This window comes from Vanessa cardui, chromosome 5, assembly GCF_905220365.1.
Source record: "Vanessa cardui chromosome 5, ilVanCard2.1, whole genome shotgun sequence".
Taxonomy (NCBI): domain Eukaryota; kingdom Metazoa; phylum Arthropoda; class Insecta; order Lepidoptera; family Nymphalidae; genus Vanessa; species Vanessa cardui.
In genome coordinates this window covers 8,764,599-8,781,377 of record NC_061127.1, presented here as the reverse complement: position 1 = coordinate 8,781,377, position 16,779 = coordinate 8,764,599, and the positions used below count along the sequence as shown (strand labels likewise).

General features: G+C 34.0%; 2 protein-coding genes across 2 annotated transcripts; one reads left to right on the top strand and one right to left on the bottom strand.

Annotated features, from left to right (window-relative positions):
* The first annotated feature begins 2,323 nt into the window (after positions 1-2,323).
* LOC124529734 lies at positions 2,324-6,120 on the top strand. The gene is made up of 6 exons (XM_047103630.1): positions 2,324-2,606; positions 3,712-3,808; positions 4,074-4,385; positions 4,541-4,730; positions 5,039-5,180; positions 5,453-6,120. The coding sequence occupies exons 1-6, from the start codon at positions 2,458-2,460 to the stop codon at positions 5,550-5,552; spliced, it is 990 nt and encodes a 329-aa protein (XP_046959586.1). The 5' UTR covers positions 2,324-2,457; the 3' UTR covers positions 5,553-6,120.
* Positions 6,121-6,201: 81 nt separating this feature from the next.
* Positions 6,202-16,440, bottom strand: LOC124529850 (protein asunder). The gene is made up of 13 exons (XM_047103779.1): positions 16,005-16,440; positions 15,844-15,918; positions 15,438-15,583; positions 15,212-15,358; positions 14,566-14,656; positions 13,967-14,095; positions 13,648-13,758; positions 12,286-12,446; positions 9,683-9,823; positions 9,174-9,324; positions 8,950-9,092; positions 8,259-8,410; positions 6,202-6,719 (listed from the first exon to the last, which is right to left on the bottom strand). The coding sequence occupies exons 1-13, from the start codon at positions 16,218-16,220 to the stop codon at positions 6,484-6,486; spliced, it is 1,899 nt and encodes a 632-aa protein (XP_046959735.1). The 5' UTR covers positions 16,221-16,440; the 3' UTR covers positions 6,202-6,483.
* Positions 16,441-16,779: the final 339 nt, after the last annotated feature.

The window sequence follows — 16,779 nt, the reverse complement described above, 5'->3', positions numbered from 1 at the left end:
GAAAAGTTTAGAGCAAAAAGGAATTAAAATGTAAGTAGAGATTTAATAAAATACTAGTAAGTCATTATGAATAGTTCTTTTAATACAACTAAGTTTATGGTTCGACACTATTTCCTGTATTTTGTTATATTTATTAGATATGTGGTATGTATAAAGTTATGACTATGTATATCAAATAAAAATATTTCGAAATTGTACAAAAAGTATGTTTAACGCCAATATTTAAAAAAAAATCAACAAATTATAATAGCATACCACAACTTATCGTAACTATAAAAATAACAATTATTCAAGTTACTTAAAATTATTTAAGATAAATTTTTAGTTTGCTTATCTTTTTATAATCCAGTCTGGAATATATTATTTACAAGAAAATTTTACATTTCTTTAGCGGTTTTTCTGCATAAAAGTAAGTAGGAATGATATTCGTATAACGTTATAACGCTATTTAATTTCAAAACAACAAATATATCTAACATAAATCGAAGGAATCCATACAAAAAAATAAACACCATACCCCAAGCAACCGCCCGATCCATTCGACCCTTCGTACTTTTTGCATCAACCCTCGATACTATATTTCTGTTGGCATCTGTTTTTGTATCGCAGTATCCTTGCCCGTTAGTACGCATTTGCGCACCCCTTACCTACCTATGGAACTGACACTTAGTTAACCGTAAAGGGCCAGCAGGGGGTTGCATCGAATCGTTTTCGTTTATAAGCGCATGAATCGTTCATTTTTTTCGTAGGTTATATTGTAAGTAATATTTTACGTTGCAATTTAATTGGTATTGGGTCTTTTATATCTCAAACAGACAATTAAATAAATAATAGAACATCTTTTATGTAGTGAGAATAATAAATAGTTTAAAGGCTCCCAAAAATAAGTAGGTAATTATAATTTTGAAAAATCTCGTCCCCAATGCATATAAAAAATATCTGTATGTAACTTTTAACTTTTTGTCTTGTACTTATATTATATTATATTTAAATTTGTGCGTATTTTGCATAATATATCTATAAAAAAATAATTCTACAGTCACTAATTGACGATTCTATGAAGGAATATTTGAGATTTATATTTAATATTAATAAATTAACAATGTAAAATCTAACTAACTGGAGTTGGTGAACAGAAAGTAGGTATATAGTTTTCAGAATTTTAAATATAATGAATATTAAGTATATATTTTTAAAGGATTTGGAAAAAAGTAAGCAATCATCGCCCACCATCCCGCCCTAGTAAAGCGTAGTGGAATAGCGATGGGATAGTTACGAACTGTGACTTTACTTCTGACTATAAACACGTGCAATTTGTTTATTCGTAGAAGAGTACAATATGTCCTGTGATGAGATGAGAATAATATGTCCTGAATATTGAATCTTATTGCAATTATCCTTAAATAAATTAGAAAGTTTGGAAATATCGTTTAAGGTATTTGCAGAAATTCAGATAAATTATCATAGGTAAGACTAGTTAATATCGCAATCGTTGTATTTTCATAACATTAGAAATAAAAGATGTTAAAATACTGAACTGCAGCAAGAAAACAAGACAGGTACTCATTAAATGTAAAATAGAACATTAAGAAGCGTGTCGCAATAGGTAATGATAATAAATATAACGACTACGTTTTACGGCCGCTTAGCAGCTAATCTCGATAAAACGGATATACCTAAACAAAAATTAAAAAGAGGGAGCAAAGCACGTGGCGATCTATCAAAACAACAAAGCCGATTGGTGTGGTGACGTTCCACCCCGGTGATATGTACGTCGTACTACCTAAATGCCTTATGTACACGGCTAGTTACTACTTCATGACTACTCCGAGCTCAGTGTGTACTGCATTGCAACGGAAAATATGCGTGTTTACCAAAGTCGTTTCGGTAGAACGGTGTCGTGTGTTGCGTCACGTTTAAGGAAATTGATAGTGCGCCGAGGTCGACGTGACTAACATATTTGTGAACTTTGGTGTTTATTTTGTGAAATTTTATAACATTCACTTTATAAAATCAATCTAATTGTGTTTTCCCCATGAGAAATCAACGCAGAAAGCATTACGATCTTTTCCACGAAGACCTAATTTCGATACAACGCCATGTTGTAAAGTGTGTCCGATATAACCTTGCTATGATGAGTAAGTATTTTTTTTATTTCACTCTAACAAAGAAAAGCTTAATTATATGGTAATAAGTTAGCTCAAAATCAATATAATTGCAATATATTTTATTATAAATACGTGTGGAAAACTAGGTATTATAAAAATAGGCCAGAATTCAAAATACATAGTAGGTAGTTAATAATATCGAACGTCACAACGAGGTTCAGTCAACAAGATGGCGGCGAGTGGGGAGAGGGCGCCCAGTTGGCCAGGTGCTGCCGCCGCGTCGAGTTCGGCGCTATAGTTAACTAAATAGGTACGCAGAGCAGAGTGTTGTACATTTAGAACGTTCACAATGGCTACCGCGAAAGACACGTCTACTTTCTTTCTGGAGGCAGATGCAAAACAATTTGACAGTGTTTTAAAGTTATACCCACAAGCTATTAAATTGAAAGCAGAACAGAAAACGAAGAAACCTGAAGAACTCATTAAATTGGACAACTGGTAAGTGCGAACGTCTTTCAGAGGAGAAAATGCGGCCGTGGCGTGTCAATGAACTTGTATTGTGTGTGTATCCGTGCAAACTGATTTGATAGCTACCTCCCTCGCGGACTGCATCTCTAGTCCGCGGACGGCTCATTAAAATCACTGCGTCACGTGGGATCGATGTCAAATTGACACTATCGTTTTTCCTGAAGCCAGTGTGGGGGAAAATATCGGCGCGCTAAGCGTTATAAAATGGTGGCTGTCCTTACGTATCATCGCTCGTAAAAATGCATTTATTATGTACATGTTTAACAGCGCTCACTACCTTATTCCAGAGATTCCTGTATTAAATAAAAAGCCTAATAATGCGCATACAACGTTATTGTATTTCTAACCACCTAAATAATACAATGCTTTGTTGAATACAACTCACATCCGTTCAAAATGGTGACTTGCCATTTAACTTCGTAAAAATATTTAGTCAACAATTTTAACTATATTAGACCACAATCGTAGTTAAATAGGAAGCCTGACTATTCGGATTATAGTTGTATTTTTGTAACTTTTACTTTTATCTTAAAAATGTTTGATACAGAGTAAAATGAGTCATCATGTTGGTGCTTAACCCAACATTTTTTTCTAGTAACAGTATACTCGTGGTATATTTTTTCGATTTTAAATAATTTATTTGTAATCGATATTGTTGTGTAAAATAATATAAAGTAAATAATTAATTTAGTTTATTGTCAAGGACATGACAAGCATTTTTATGGTGCTTATGTACTCAAGTTTCAAAAAACACAAAAATAATAACAGAATTGATAAGTAGCTAAATTCTGTAACAGTTCTTTATTTGTATAGCTATTACAGTATGAGTAAAAAAAACTGGGCTTGTTTTTAAGGCATTTGATCTCATGTTTTCAATAAAATATAATTCAGAATATAAATGAATTACATAGCAATGAAGTATATCATGTTATACCTGAAATATTAACAGATAGACTTTAATAGTACAAGTGACATTTAGGATTTAGTTTCTTGTTTAAATATTGTAATATTTTGAGATTGGCAGTATAAATTATTTGTAATCAATTATAAAGTTCGTTTTTAATTTTATTTAAAGGTACCAGAATGAATTACCAAAGAAAATCAAGTCGAGAGGCAAAGAAGCACATATGTTGCACGAGGAGCTGGTGCAACTCATGAAATGGAAGCAAGCTGTAAGTATCATCAGTTATTAGAAAATTAAGTACTTAATTGGAAAACTTTTAATTTTTCATACTCACATCTGTATAACATGTGTTGTAGAAACATATCTTTGTAGAATATATATTTTTTTTAATTAATATAAATTTTGTTATTTAATAACTATTTTTACCATAAAGTAAACATCAATAAATAAGCGAATAACAGTTTATTTACTTCTGTTGAATTTTTATTTTTTAATATATTTGGATATTAAATTCCTTGTATCTTTATTTTTAGAGAGGAAGATTTTATCCACAATTATCATATCTGATAAAAGTAAACACTCCAAGAGCGGTGATGCAAGAGACAAAGAAAGCTTTTCGAAAATTGCCAAACATTGAATCAGCAATGACTGCGCTCAGTAATCTCAAGGGAGTGGGCACAGCAACGGCATCAGCACTCCTCGCGGCGGCAAGCCCAGAAATTGCACCATTCATGGCTGACGAATGTATACAAGCAATCCCAGAAATGGAAGGGAGCGATTACACTGCCAAGGAATACCTCAATTTTGTTAAACATATTAGAAATGTCTGTGATAGATTAAATAAGGTGAGCTTATCAAGAAATTTGTTTTTTATATAGGCAAATTTGCAATATCAAATTTCTATTGTAGAATAATTAAATTTTATTATTACAGTATATTAAAAAAAGCAAACCCTCTTAACTATAAAATAGCATGTCATGTAAAAACAAATAATTTCCAGGAACAAAATGGCTGCGGTAAAAAATGGTCCCCACATATGGTTGAACTTGCATTATGGACACACAACATAGTTTCGGATCTGCAGCCAGAATTACTGGGTAAGAAGCCCAATCTCACCGTACCCACAAACGGAGGATCACCACTACCCAGTGATGAAAGTAATCTTGAACCACCATCCACCAATGGTAATGGTAAGTAAAGTATATGATTATATGTTGCTATTATTGACTGAAATTCTTATAAAAGAACAATTATGTTTTATTGACAAATATATTTTGAACTAATTTCAGTTCAGTTTATCAGTATCTACTCAAATCTTACTTACAATTAAATTAATTAATTGAGTAAAAAATAATCTTTAACAATCCCCATTTTTTACGACACTTGTTCTTTTAATTATACCTAATATACTTGATACTGAAAATCTGCAGAACTTTATTACTGTATCAATTTTATTGCCATGATATGGGATATTAAAAAACAATGTTCATCTGTGCAGGAAAACTAGCTGGAGAATCAGTGAACGACGACACAACGTCATGCACAGAAGACTCTCTTGACGCAAAAGGAGCGTCACCCGCCACTCCTGCCTCTCCTTCTGATAACTCTGACTCCGCACTCAGCACGCCCCGCGCGAAAAGGTATTGTATACAATATTTAGAAAATAAATATGCTTTTTTTGTTATACATATATTAATTAGTGCCGCTAAACCAAATCTTTGGAACTAATATTGCCATATTTGGTTATTATAAATACTGATATAATTAAAAACACGTTCTTTTAAAATATATGTAGTTCTCCTATATTATACGGTAAGGTACTTTCGTAATATAAGTCGTCGATAAGTATTACCTTCCCAGAAGATGATATAAAGTATGAATAACATAGTTAAATATATTTTTGTTAATACAGACAAATGGAGGAGGCGAGTTCAGCGGAAGAGAACTCTCTGGGCGATTCGTTAGACGCGGCGCCGCCGGTCGCCAAGAAGCTGCGGGAAGCTACGCACTGACACCCGCGCAACCCCACCGAGCGACCCTCGCGCGCCTATAAATAGCTTTTAGACTAAAATATTGTACCTAGGTAATTTATTTTTGAATTCCGTTTAATTTTTAAATTAGCGTTAAGTTTTAAGAGTACCGGTCGATTTTGTAAGTTTTATAGGGTATTGAAGTTTCGGATGCGTTTAGACGGACTCGCACCGGGCGCTCCTCGAGAGTGTGAGATTGTACAATATGACGTGAGTGTAATTTCGGAGCGACTGGCGGCGAGGCCTAGTGTTAGGTTTCGTTTGTAAGAATATTAACGTTCGAAAGTTCGCATCCCGCGTGACATTCCAATAATCGTAACGAGTAGGGCGGCGAGGGCCGGGAGGGAGCCGGGACCGTCGCCGCAGGATCCGGACCAGATGCCTTGACGACGCCGACAGGCCGTCACACTCACTCCATTGCCTTATGACACAGTCTGCCCGCAGAGTTTATATGCAACAAGATAATACAAAGGTCGTGTTACCCGGGCGCCGGGCACACGGGCCCACAATGTAGTTTTTATTGAACAAATATAAGATATTAATTTTATAATGTTGCATTTTTAATTACTTACTTATTTTACCCCAAACCCTATTTAATTATTAATGATAGGACAAAAAAAAAAACATTAAATAATTGTAAAATATTATTTTTATTGTTATTAAAAAAGTTATAATCACTTTCTTTAACTCATTTTTACACTTACAAATGATAACACTGCATATCAATCGAGCTACTTACAACATCACAAGTATCAAAAATTAATTATTGCTTGTAACATTTGAGTCTTCAAAAAAAAAAAAAACAATGTGGTGCTTCCACATCTTGCTGCAAATGTGGATAAAGCGTAGCGACCCGACTGCCGGCCGCCATTTAATTATTGCTTGTAACATTCGAGTCTTCAAAAAAAAAAAATCAATGTGGTGCTTCCACATCTTGCTGCAAATGTGGATATAGCGTAGCGACCCGACTGCCGGCCGCCATCCGGCCCGCGAAGTCGGGGCGTCGCGGCGGGCGCGGCGCGCCGAGCAGCGCGTCGAGCACGTTCCGCGGCGCCCACACGTCGCTGCTGCCGTTGCCGTTGCCCGCGCCTACCGGCGACAGCGGCGAGTCCGTCGTCGCTCTTATGACTGTCGCTCGAGATGAATCGCCTAATAATAAGTTATATTAGGGTATATGACAAGAAAATTAATATTACACATCATTTTTTAACAAATAAATAATAATCATTAAATTAAGACTTTTTTATGTACATTTTATTGGCAATTGGTAGCCATTTGATAATATGAGATCACAGGGAATGACAGGAGAAATAATTCAGATATTGTCATGAATTAATTAAGATCTTATATTCTAAATTTTATAAAAATCTTCGGATAACAATTAATATTCTTAGTTTTATTTTATCACAATTGATCTGGCCAGTTTTCTCATTAATATTTATAATTAACATAATCATTAATCAAATTTTAAGCAACAATATATCTACTTCTTAGAACAAAACCTCATTGTTACCAATGAGGTTTTGTTCTAAGAAGTAGCCATTTGATAATATGAGATCACAGGGAATGACAGGAGAAATAATTCAGATATTGTCATGAATTAATTAAGATCTTATATTCTAAATTTTATAAAAATCTTCGGATAACAATTAATATTCTTAGTTTTATTTTATCACAATTGATCTGGCCAGTTTTCTCATTAATATTTATAATTAACATAATCATTAATCAAATTTTAAGCAACAATATATCTACTTCTTAGAACAAAACCTCATTGGTAACACTGAAGGTTGTCCAAAGTTACCAAAAAGGAAAAATATTCGTTTTTGGCTTCTGTGTCATGTGAAACAACAATGACCAGCACCGCGCCTATTTGTACAGATTTGAATTGTTATTACATTATAAATTAAGATAGGACTTACCAAACACATTACGTTATAATGAAAGTTTGCAACTTGATGATATTAAAGATTCTTAATGCCTTAAGAATCTTTAACTACTACTACTAAAATCTTGATTGAAAATTATTCTTGAGATATTAAAGTCAAGTAAACAGATCACGCAAAATTTGTTATTAATTGAGAAATGGGTTGATCAAATTGAATGAAGTAATTTACAATTGTTGACATTACAATGCACTGAGACTCGAAACAGTACCGCAAGAAAATGAACAATGGTTTGTGGGATATTCAATTGTCGAAGTTGCGACGTTTTTTATAACATTAATTGTATATACATTTGAAATTTGTATTACAAGCATTTTAAATTTGATCAGCAAATTGTCATGGTCAATACCATTAAAACACCATCTACAACTGACTCCTAATCAAAATTCTATATTTCTATCAATGAATTAGTATTAAAAATATCGTATGAAATTACTTATTAATTGAGGATACCAAGTTTAACGTTTTAATTTAACTACAATTATCGTTATGACGACCTCCATGGTCGAGTGGTGTGTACACCGGTTTTCATGGGTACGCCACTCTGAGGTCCCGGGTTCGATTCCCGGCCGAGTAGATTACCATTAGTTTTCTACGTTGTCTTGGGTCTGGGTGTTTGTGGTATCGTTACTTCTGATTTCCATAACACAAGTGCTTCAGCTACTTACATTGGGGTCAGAGTAATGTATGTGATGTTGTCTCATATTATTAAAAAAAATATATTAAAGACGATAAGACTTACCATCGGCGCCGTGGTTGTTGTGCGATCGGCACTCAAGCAACGTGCGCAAGAGGGCGCGGTGCGCGGGGGACGCGGAGTGCGCGCGTATCAGCGCTTCGAGTTCGCCCCACACTTGACGCCATTGCTCCTCACGACGACCCGAAGACTTCCCTCTGCAAACCATGAATGACTACCGTTACTTCTATATATTGTAATCAGGGCATTTAGGGCCTAAATGCCCTGATTACAATATATAGAAGTAACGGTAGTCATTCATGGTTTGCAGAGGGAAGTCTTTTAGGGGAGGGCAACCGGGGCAACCGCCCTGGGGCCTCCACATTAGTGGGGGGCACAGTTTTCAGCAAGTTAACAAATACCAAGATATAGCCAAATTATAATAATGTTATTATTTAATATTTTAAAAGTTACCGTTATAAGTAAATAAATAATAGCTTACTGATTGAAATAAAAAAGTAATTAATTCATGATAATATAATCATTAGGTTGTTCACGCTTCTATTTGTCTAGGGCCCCCACTGCTTTGTAGCACGGGGGCCTCCAGACCTTCAAATCCGACTCTGATTGTAATGCTAAACATATCCGCTCAGCAAAGCTTTGACTATAATACACGTCATAGGCTTTTTATGTTGTTTTAATATTCAAAAAATTCTTAGCCTATATTTACAGACCAGACCTTAATTAGATAATTTACCTTAAATTAGACGGTAGTTGTGCAGATGGAAACTCGTGGCGTGATTCCATACCGAGAAGAGACAGTAGTACTCCACGGCATGAGTCGACTTCTTCTTCCGTAAGCGATTCCTGCACTACTAATCGCGTCAATGGTTCCATTACCTAGGCAGATAGAACGTAAATTTTACAAACATTTTGGGAATTGACTATAATTTCATTAAATAAAACTGTATCATGACATACGGAACCCAAGTTGAATATAAGCGTCGACGATATTGTCAGCGGCCAGTACGTTGTATGCCGTTGAAGTCGAGCCCGTGACCGGGCGTTAGCGCCCGCACCGCGCAATGGATGTAACTTGTTCTGTTGCATTAATGCACCGAACTCTTTAATTCTGAAAACATGTTACATTTTCTATATAAAAAAAGAAATTTTTACAAATAGGCAGTTTTTTCAGGAATTGGGTAATTTATTAATCAACAAAAAAGTGTTTCTAAATCTAAAATAAAAATAAGGTTAAAAACAAAAACTACACATTAAATAAAAGGTATCGAAGAATTGATGGCCACACTTTCATTATAAAGAGACACATCCGAAAAAAAAAGAACAAATCTACAAAACTCGATGTTGATTTCGTTTTCATATTAATTCTATATTCAAATATTCAAATTATTCATAATATTCAAATATAGAATTAATATGAAAACGAAACGAAACGATTCTATATTCAAATACATCGGACGGAGTCGCACCTGTAGTCGGTGACGCGTCCGCCGGCGCCCTCGGACAGCGCGGGCGGGTCGTCGTAGGGCGTGCGGCCGCCCAGCGCGCCGATCCACAGCTCGCCGCCCTGCGCCGCAAGCACGTGCGACGCCGAGCGCCCGCCGCCTTTCCTTCAGACACACACGCTCTTAAATTGAATTATATATTTTTTGCTAACGAATTGTTTAGGTAATGCCTTATTTATACTTTTACAACCCAGAACATTCAAATAGTTATTACTAAAATTAATGTAGAATTTTAATCGAAATATATGAGACAACATCACATACATTACTCTGATCCCAATGTAAGTAGCTGAAGCACTTGTGTTATGGAAATCAGAAGTAACGATGTTACCACAAACACCCAGACCCAAGTCAACATAGAAAACTATCGGTAATCTACATCGACTCGGCCGAGAATCGAACCCGGGACCTCAGAGTGGCGTACCCATGAAAACCGGTGTACACATCACTCGACCATGGAGGTCGCTCGTAGTATTAACAATGTCGATCGATTTCGACCCCGGCGGCCAATCTCAAGAAAAATATAGCAGACTGCACACCCTTGAGCATCGTCGCCGAGTGGCCAGCTTATCGGTTTTTTATAGGATGCACTTTGGAGAGTGCTCGAAGGCTCTTTTCGCACTGATAGAACCATCTCCATTCCTTTATCGGACTACTAGGCGCTGGCAAAAGTTTCATCCATTCATTGTTGACATACCCAAAAGTCGAACTAAACGATTTGTCAGCTCGTTTTTGGTAAGAGTCGCTAAGATTTGGAACGATCTGCCTGCGTCTATTTTTCCTGATAAGTTGAACTCCGGAGCCTTTAAGAGTAGAGTGAACAGGTTTCTTTCGGATGGGCGTGTACCACCTTCGTCTTCATCTACACTTTCCATCGGGTGAGATGGAAGACAAACGCCTATACCATATAAATATAAATATATATATATATAAAATGGGAAGGATATATGTATTGTCTAGAACTGAGTGTGCCTTTGGGCATACTCATGTACCCTTTCTATTTCCTTACTCTCATAATCCGATGGCACGGCCAATCCAAAACGACCGGAAATAATTCAGGCACAGGACTAACAACATCACGTGCATTCCGTGGCATATTACTTCCAATTTCCAGATTCTGGGATTTTACTGATAATTATTTGTTAACCCAATAATTTTCTATGTTGATTGTATGATTTTGTAAGTCAAATTAAAGTAGATATAAGAAGGTAATTGGTACAGCGTTGTACCTATTATAAAGTAAGACATATGCATGAATAAATATTTGGAATCGTATAAAATATGTTATCTAAAGTTTATTTTTTTCTGGTTTTTCTCTCATTGGAACAGGCTATATATTATACAACTTTCAAGTGTTCTAAGAAAGAAACCGTTTTTTATGTTCGTTTAACTATAAAGAAACTATAATGAATTTGTAATTGCCACCGGCTAAAATCTAATAAGCGAGACTCAAGCATACTGAGATACCTTACAGTACACATTGACAGAAACGACTTTGACGAAACCAGAGTTATTACGATCTGAGTCACTCATCGTAGATATCAACCGTGGAATATTAACAAATACGACAATGACGGCCTAGGGTTTAAATTAATAAATATCAACACCCGTATTGTATAAATAATTATTATCAGCAATAGCGATGACCTATTAAGTTGGTATTACGCTACCAGTCTTAGAAAAGCTCTGAACTAGCTAACTAGCTTGTATCCAATTGTTGTCTTTGGCTGTGACCATAAAAGGAAAAGAAGAAAAAGATGGGCTGGGTTAGTATAATACACTTGTTAGAAATACTTCTTTATGCTAATACATTCATATTATAATAGGCTATTTGACTGGTTTTTAAAATCCATTTTATATTATTTAGTAGAGGTTCAGGAACCCAGTAAAAGTTGTGTTTTTTATTTCTACTACATATTTGCCGAAAAATATCATATTAAAAATTCCATATTTAAATAGCGCGCAAAAACGCTACTTGGACAATATGGCGCTGCAATGGGGTCGGTGACGTCACTTTCTTGTATTTTAATCTGTGGTTCATATAGTAGAAAAGCTAAGTTTACAAGAAAGTGACTTCATCATAAGCCCGGCCAATCAGGAGCGTTTTGTGTCACGTGACAAACATTTGAAAATTTGCATTTTTATTGATGGATTTTTGAATAAATTAAGTATTATTTTCAACTTCAGTTAGTAAATAACAATTTTTAAACTCATACTATACACTGATTACAATAATTCACAATTTATTTTTCATATTGTCAAATAGCCTATTAGTATATATATTTAATAAACTCATATTTTCTTAGTTTATCCGATTTCATAAAAGTATAATAGATTTTAGAACGTCATTGGTATGGCTGTATAAAATAATACAAGATGTTTTCCCGCGCAAACGGATTATTAAAAAAACAAAAGAGAGTCGCCTAATGAACGACAATTGAAAATTATTGTAAATTTGATTTGTTAAAATCAGGGCAATAATATTTTATAAAAATACACCCGTATATTAATAAATATACATTCTACTGGCGTATTTATTACACTGATATATCTGTGATATGTCTCACCTGGGCACCTCGAGCGTGACGGAGCGGCCGTTGAGGAGGAAGTTGACGAGGCAGGCGGAGGGGCGCGACGCGACGTCGGCCGGCGTGACGCGCCACAGCGGCCCGTTGCAGCCGCCCGCGCCGCCCTCCGCGCCGCGCGGCGTCCACCAGCGCAGCACCACCTACGGACACACCGACACATTATAGATATTAAATAAATGTGGTTAAAAAGTAAAGTAAAGTAAAGTAACAGCCTGTAAATTTCCCACTGTTGAGATAAGGCCTCCTCTTCCATTAAGGAGAGGGTTTGGAACGTATTCCACCACGCTGTTCCAATGCGGGTTGGTGGAATGCACATGTGGCAGAATATCGATGAAATTAGACACATGCAGGTTTCCTCACGATGTTTTCCTTCACCGCCGAGCATGAGATGAATTATAAACACAATTAAGCACATATATATAGTGGTGCTTGCCTGGGTTTGAACCCGCAATCATCGGTTAAGATGCACGCGTTCTAACCACTGGGCCATCTCAGCTACCATAAATATATATGTAAATGTGGTTAAAAAACTTTATTTCTCATAAGAATTTACAATTCACTTAAATGATATTACAGAATATTATATACTAGATTACAAAAATTTTAGAGTTCTCGTATCTTGGAAGCATGCATCACACAGATATAATATAACTAAGCAAAGAAGAAATTTAAATACATATTTTATAAAATTATTTTAAACAAAGTATAAACAAACTTACAATTTTATTATTATAGGATTTTTTCTTTAATATACAACTTTAGTTTTTTTTAAAAAACATTCATATTTTCCATTTCTTTTATAGTATGTGGCAAATTGTTAAAAAGCTGAGCTCCCTCAAATAAATAATAAATAAATAAATATTGGACAACATCACATTCATTACTCTGATCCCAATGTAAGCAGCCAAAGCACTTGTTTTATGGAAAATCTGAAGTAACGAAGGTACCAAAGACACCCAGACCCAAGACAACATAAAAAAAATTATAAACTTTTTCTACATCGACTCGGCCGGGAATCGAACCCGGGACCTCAGAGTGGCGTACCCACGAAAACCGATGTACACACTACTCGACCACGGAGGTCGTCAAATATTCAATACAGAGAGTTTCTTACAACCGCAGCAAACATTAATTATTTAATAGAAGTTTTTTTTTATTTTTTTATTATTCATTATTGCACAAATAAAACATGTACTTAACGCTATAACAGCATTTTCTGCAAGTTTCATCTGGTAGAAATTATATAGAAATTTTTAAGGGTATAAGAACTCATTGAGAATGTGAACAAAATTAAAAAAAATGTTTAAAAAGTATTTAATAAATTGTTGGAATAAAACATACTGATTCAGTAGCCTCCTGTGCTGTCTGTGTCGCTCGTAAGCCTGCATGGGCCTCAGCTGAGTGAATTATTTCAACGTCGTAATTGGCACTAGAACTTGCATTTTGTTCTTCCTGCAAATTTTTTAATAATTTATCACGTTTACCAAGCACCAAACCTTTTTTTTTATAATGTGCAAGCGAAGGTACACCAAATAAAACAATTTAAATATTTTAATTGATTTAATAAAGACAATAAAATCAATATATATGTATTAATTTAAATTATGAAGTGTAATTAAATTAATCAAGTTATCCTTGCCATTCAGAAAAATAATATTACCTTCATAGGGATGCCGGTAACAGTTGTTATAGCTAATTTATAATGTGGGAGAACCAGTCGACCTAACAAACTTGCTAGGGCACTTGCACGACAAACTATCACTTCAACACTCATTAGACCACCTCCCATCTGAAAATTGTATAAAAACATAAAGAAATTTCATACTAGAAAATCTTTTATAAAATTTGCAGAATAAGACACCACTTGACATAACCATAAAAAAATTGCACATATATATTCAATGAAATATAATGAAACCTACCATTCAAGTTAAGTCCATTCAACCAATTGATTTGAAACATTGTATAGTGGTAGTTGATACTTGCATGGAGGTTCCTGGCATAGTATGTTTAATATGCATAATAGGTTATAATAGTAATAGGAAAAATGATTAAAAATTATTATTAATTAGCATTACAAAAACTATACAAATAATTGATTGATAGAAGACATGAATTACAATCTGTATATGGTTTAATCTGTTGTTTCATTACAAACATGCTATTCATTCACTTAAATATACTTTGTCTTTGAATAATAATAAAAACTACTACCACATTAAGAAATGTATTTAATAAATAGAGGATATCAGAACTTACCTCAGTTACTGGTTGATTATTGACCCTTGTATCTGCTTTTTCAGGGGTAACATTAATTATTACTAAATGGCAGTAGTGTACAACTAAATTTCTGTAATCAAGAAACATATAAATTTTAAATCAAACCTAATAGTATATGTTAGGTTAGGTACACAAAAAAGGTAGAATACTCAATGAATTTATTATTAAGTAAAAAATGTGAGATGCTCAATTCAGATCTTTATAAATATGCATACCTGAGAAACAATAACAGAAATAGTTATTTAAAACATATAATATAAAATATTTCTATGTTTGTAACAAAAATTGTTACAAACATAGAAATATTTTATATTATGAAATTGTATTACAATCATTGAATACAAATCTCTATTATGAAATTGTCTTAAATTGTCTTATTTATAATTATATACAGTTTTATTATACACCTCTATAATTTTATATATTGGTAAGTTTAGAAGGGTGGATAGATGTTTGTTACTCAACACTAGAATGACTGAGCAAAGACTAAATAATATTTGGCACAGACATAAATTTGATAGAATAGCACATAGGGTACCTAACTTAACCTAACAGAGCCCGTGTTAGGTTAAGTAACACACCCTCACACATGATGAATCCTCAGACATTGTAAAATAGTACATACTGTGTGCTTGTTGTCGCATCTCCAGTAGTTGGGGGCTGTGGTGTTGATGCCTTTTTATTTTGTTGTACAAGTGTATTCAGAGCAATTTCAGCTAGACTTCTTATTGAATCATCATCTCTTGCACTTGTTATACATATAATTCGACCACTGCAATAAATATGATTACATAAGATTGAGTTAACTGCCAAATTTTAAGATCTCTAAAAGCTTATGAAAGTAAAATTACCGATTTTGAAAATGCCTCTCCGGAGGAGGACGTGTAGCTTGTGTTGGAGATGATTCAGCCAAGGCTTCAATTGCTGCACATAATCCAACAACATCACCACCAGCTCCACGACGTACAGGACCAACAAGACATAATCCATTGAGAATCTATCAAGATATTTAATATAATTGGTAAAGAAATACATTTACTTGTTTTTTTGTAATTTAAAATTCTGAGGGATCATGAATTAAAAAGCAATATTATTAAAAAATAACTATCATATATATGTGAATATAATGAAAACCCATTTATAAACAGCAGGAACTATTTACTAGCAATTATCTACTTGAAAATATCAGTACGCTAATTTTTTAAACATTTATGATAGATATAACAAAATAAATTTGTTTTGAATTTACAAACTTACATGTGTAATATTTTGTTGTGTAGTGGCCCACGTATTTAAAATGTGTGCAGAAGAGTCACTTACAACAAACCTTACCTAAAATAATAACAAAGTGTACAAGTTTACATTTTTAAACTAACGCAAAATAATTGGTTTTTAATTTAATACTGTATTAATAGTACCAGTTTTCCTTCAGGAAAAAGATCCCAAACAATACGACAATATTCGACAGCCGCTTCAACACTGCATGTCCATAATGATTTACACACTGGTGGGAGTGGGACATATCCAGGACCCCTGCTTTTAGCGACATCAAAGTCAATGGGATTGTCAGATGATATCCCAAAATATGGAGTATGATCTAATACAAATATTGTTTTATGATTAGTAGGAAACATTTTTTTAAGTATTAGGTGAAATAGTTATTCTGTTTCATTCCTATGACTACAAAATCTAAATCCAAATAGTTGTACCCAATCTAAAGTAAGTTTTTTGACAAATAGGTTACATTTATAAACACCTATTCCTCAATATATTTAATTATTCGGTAAACGAATCCCAATTCCATGCAATTTATATCAACAATTACAAAACATTTGAATTTGACAAATGACAATATGTCATATATATGACATTAAATTTATCAAAAAAAATTTTATTGGAGATTTAAGCTACTTACAGACGGTTTCTCAAAAAAACACGCAGCTCAACTTCATGAATGAATCAATAAATAAAGTAATTCAAAATTCTGCTACTTAAAATTATTTAAAAGTGCCAAGGCTACCTTAAAAATAGTATCAGTTCATTTGCTGTATATCAATTTAACTTAAAATCAAATTTTAATACCGGAGTAATAGACAATAGATTTGCAATTAATTAGATAAAAATACTAATACCTTTATATTTATTATATTTTACCACTCATATTGCTCATATTTTTAAGATTAGTGGATAGGA

Coding starts and splice junctions, on each gene's coding strand:
- LOC124529734 (XM_047103630.1), top strand. CDS start 2,458: ATGGCTACCGCGAAAGACACGTCTACTTTCTTTCTGGAGGCAGATGCA. Junction 4,386..4,540: donor TCTGTGATAGATTAAATAAG/GTGAGCTTATCA, acceptor AATAATTTCCAG/GAACAAAATGGCTGCGGTAA. Junction 4,731..5,038: donor ACCATCCACCAATGGTAATG/GTAAGTAAAGTA, acceptor TCATCTGTGCAG/GAAAACTAGCTGGAGAATCA.
- LOC124529850 (XM_047103779.1), bottom strand. CDS start 16,220: ATGTTTCCTACTAATCATAAAACAATATTTGTATTAGATCATACTCCA. Junction 9,824..12,285: donor GTCACGCTCGAGGTGCCCAG/GTGAGACATATC, acceptor GTGTGTCTGAAG/GAAAGGCGGCGGGCGCTCGG. Junction 9,325..9,682: donor GGACGCGTCACCGACTACAG/GTGCGACTCCGT, acceptor ACATGTTTTCAG/AATTAAAGAGTTCGGTGCAT.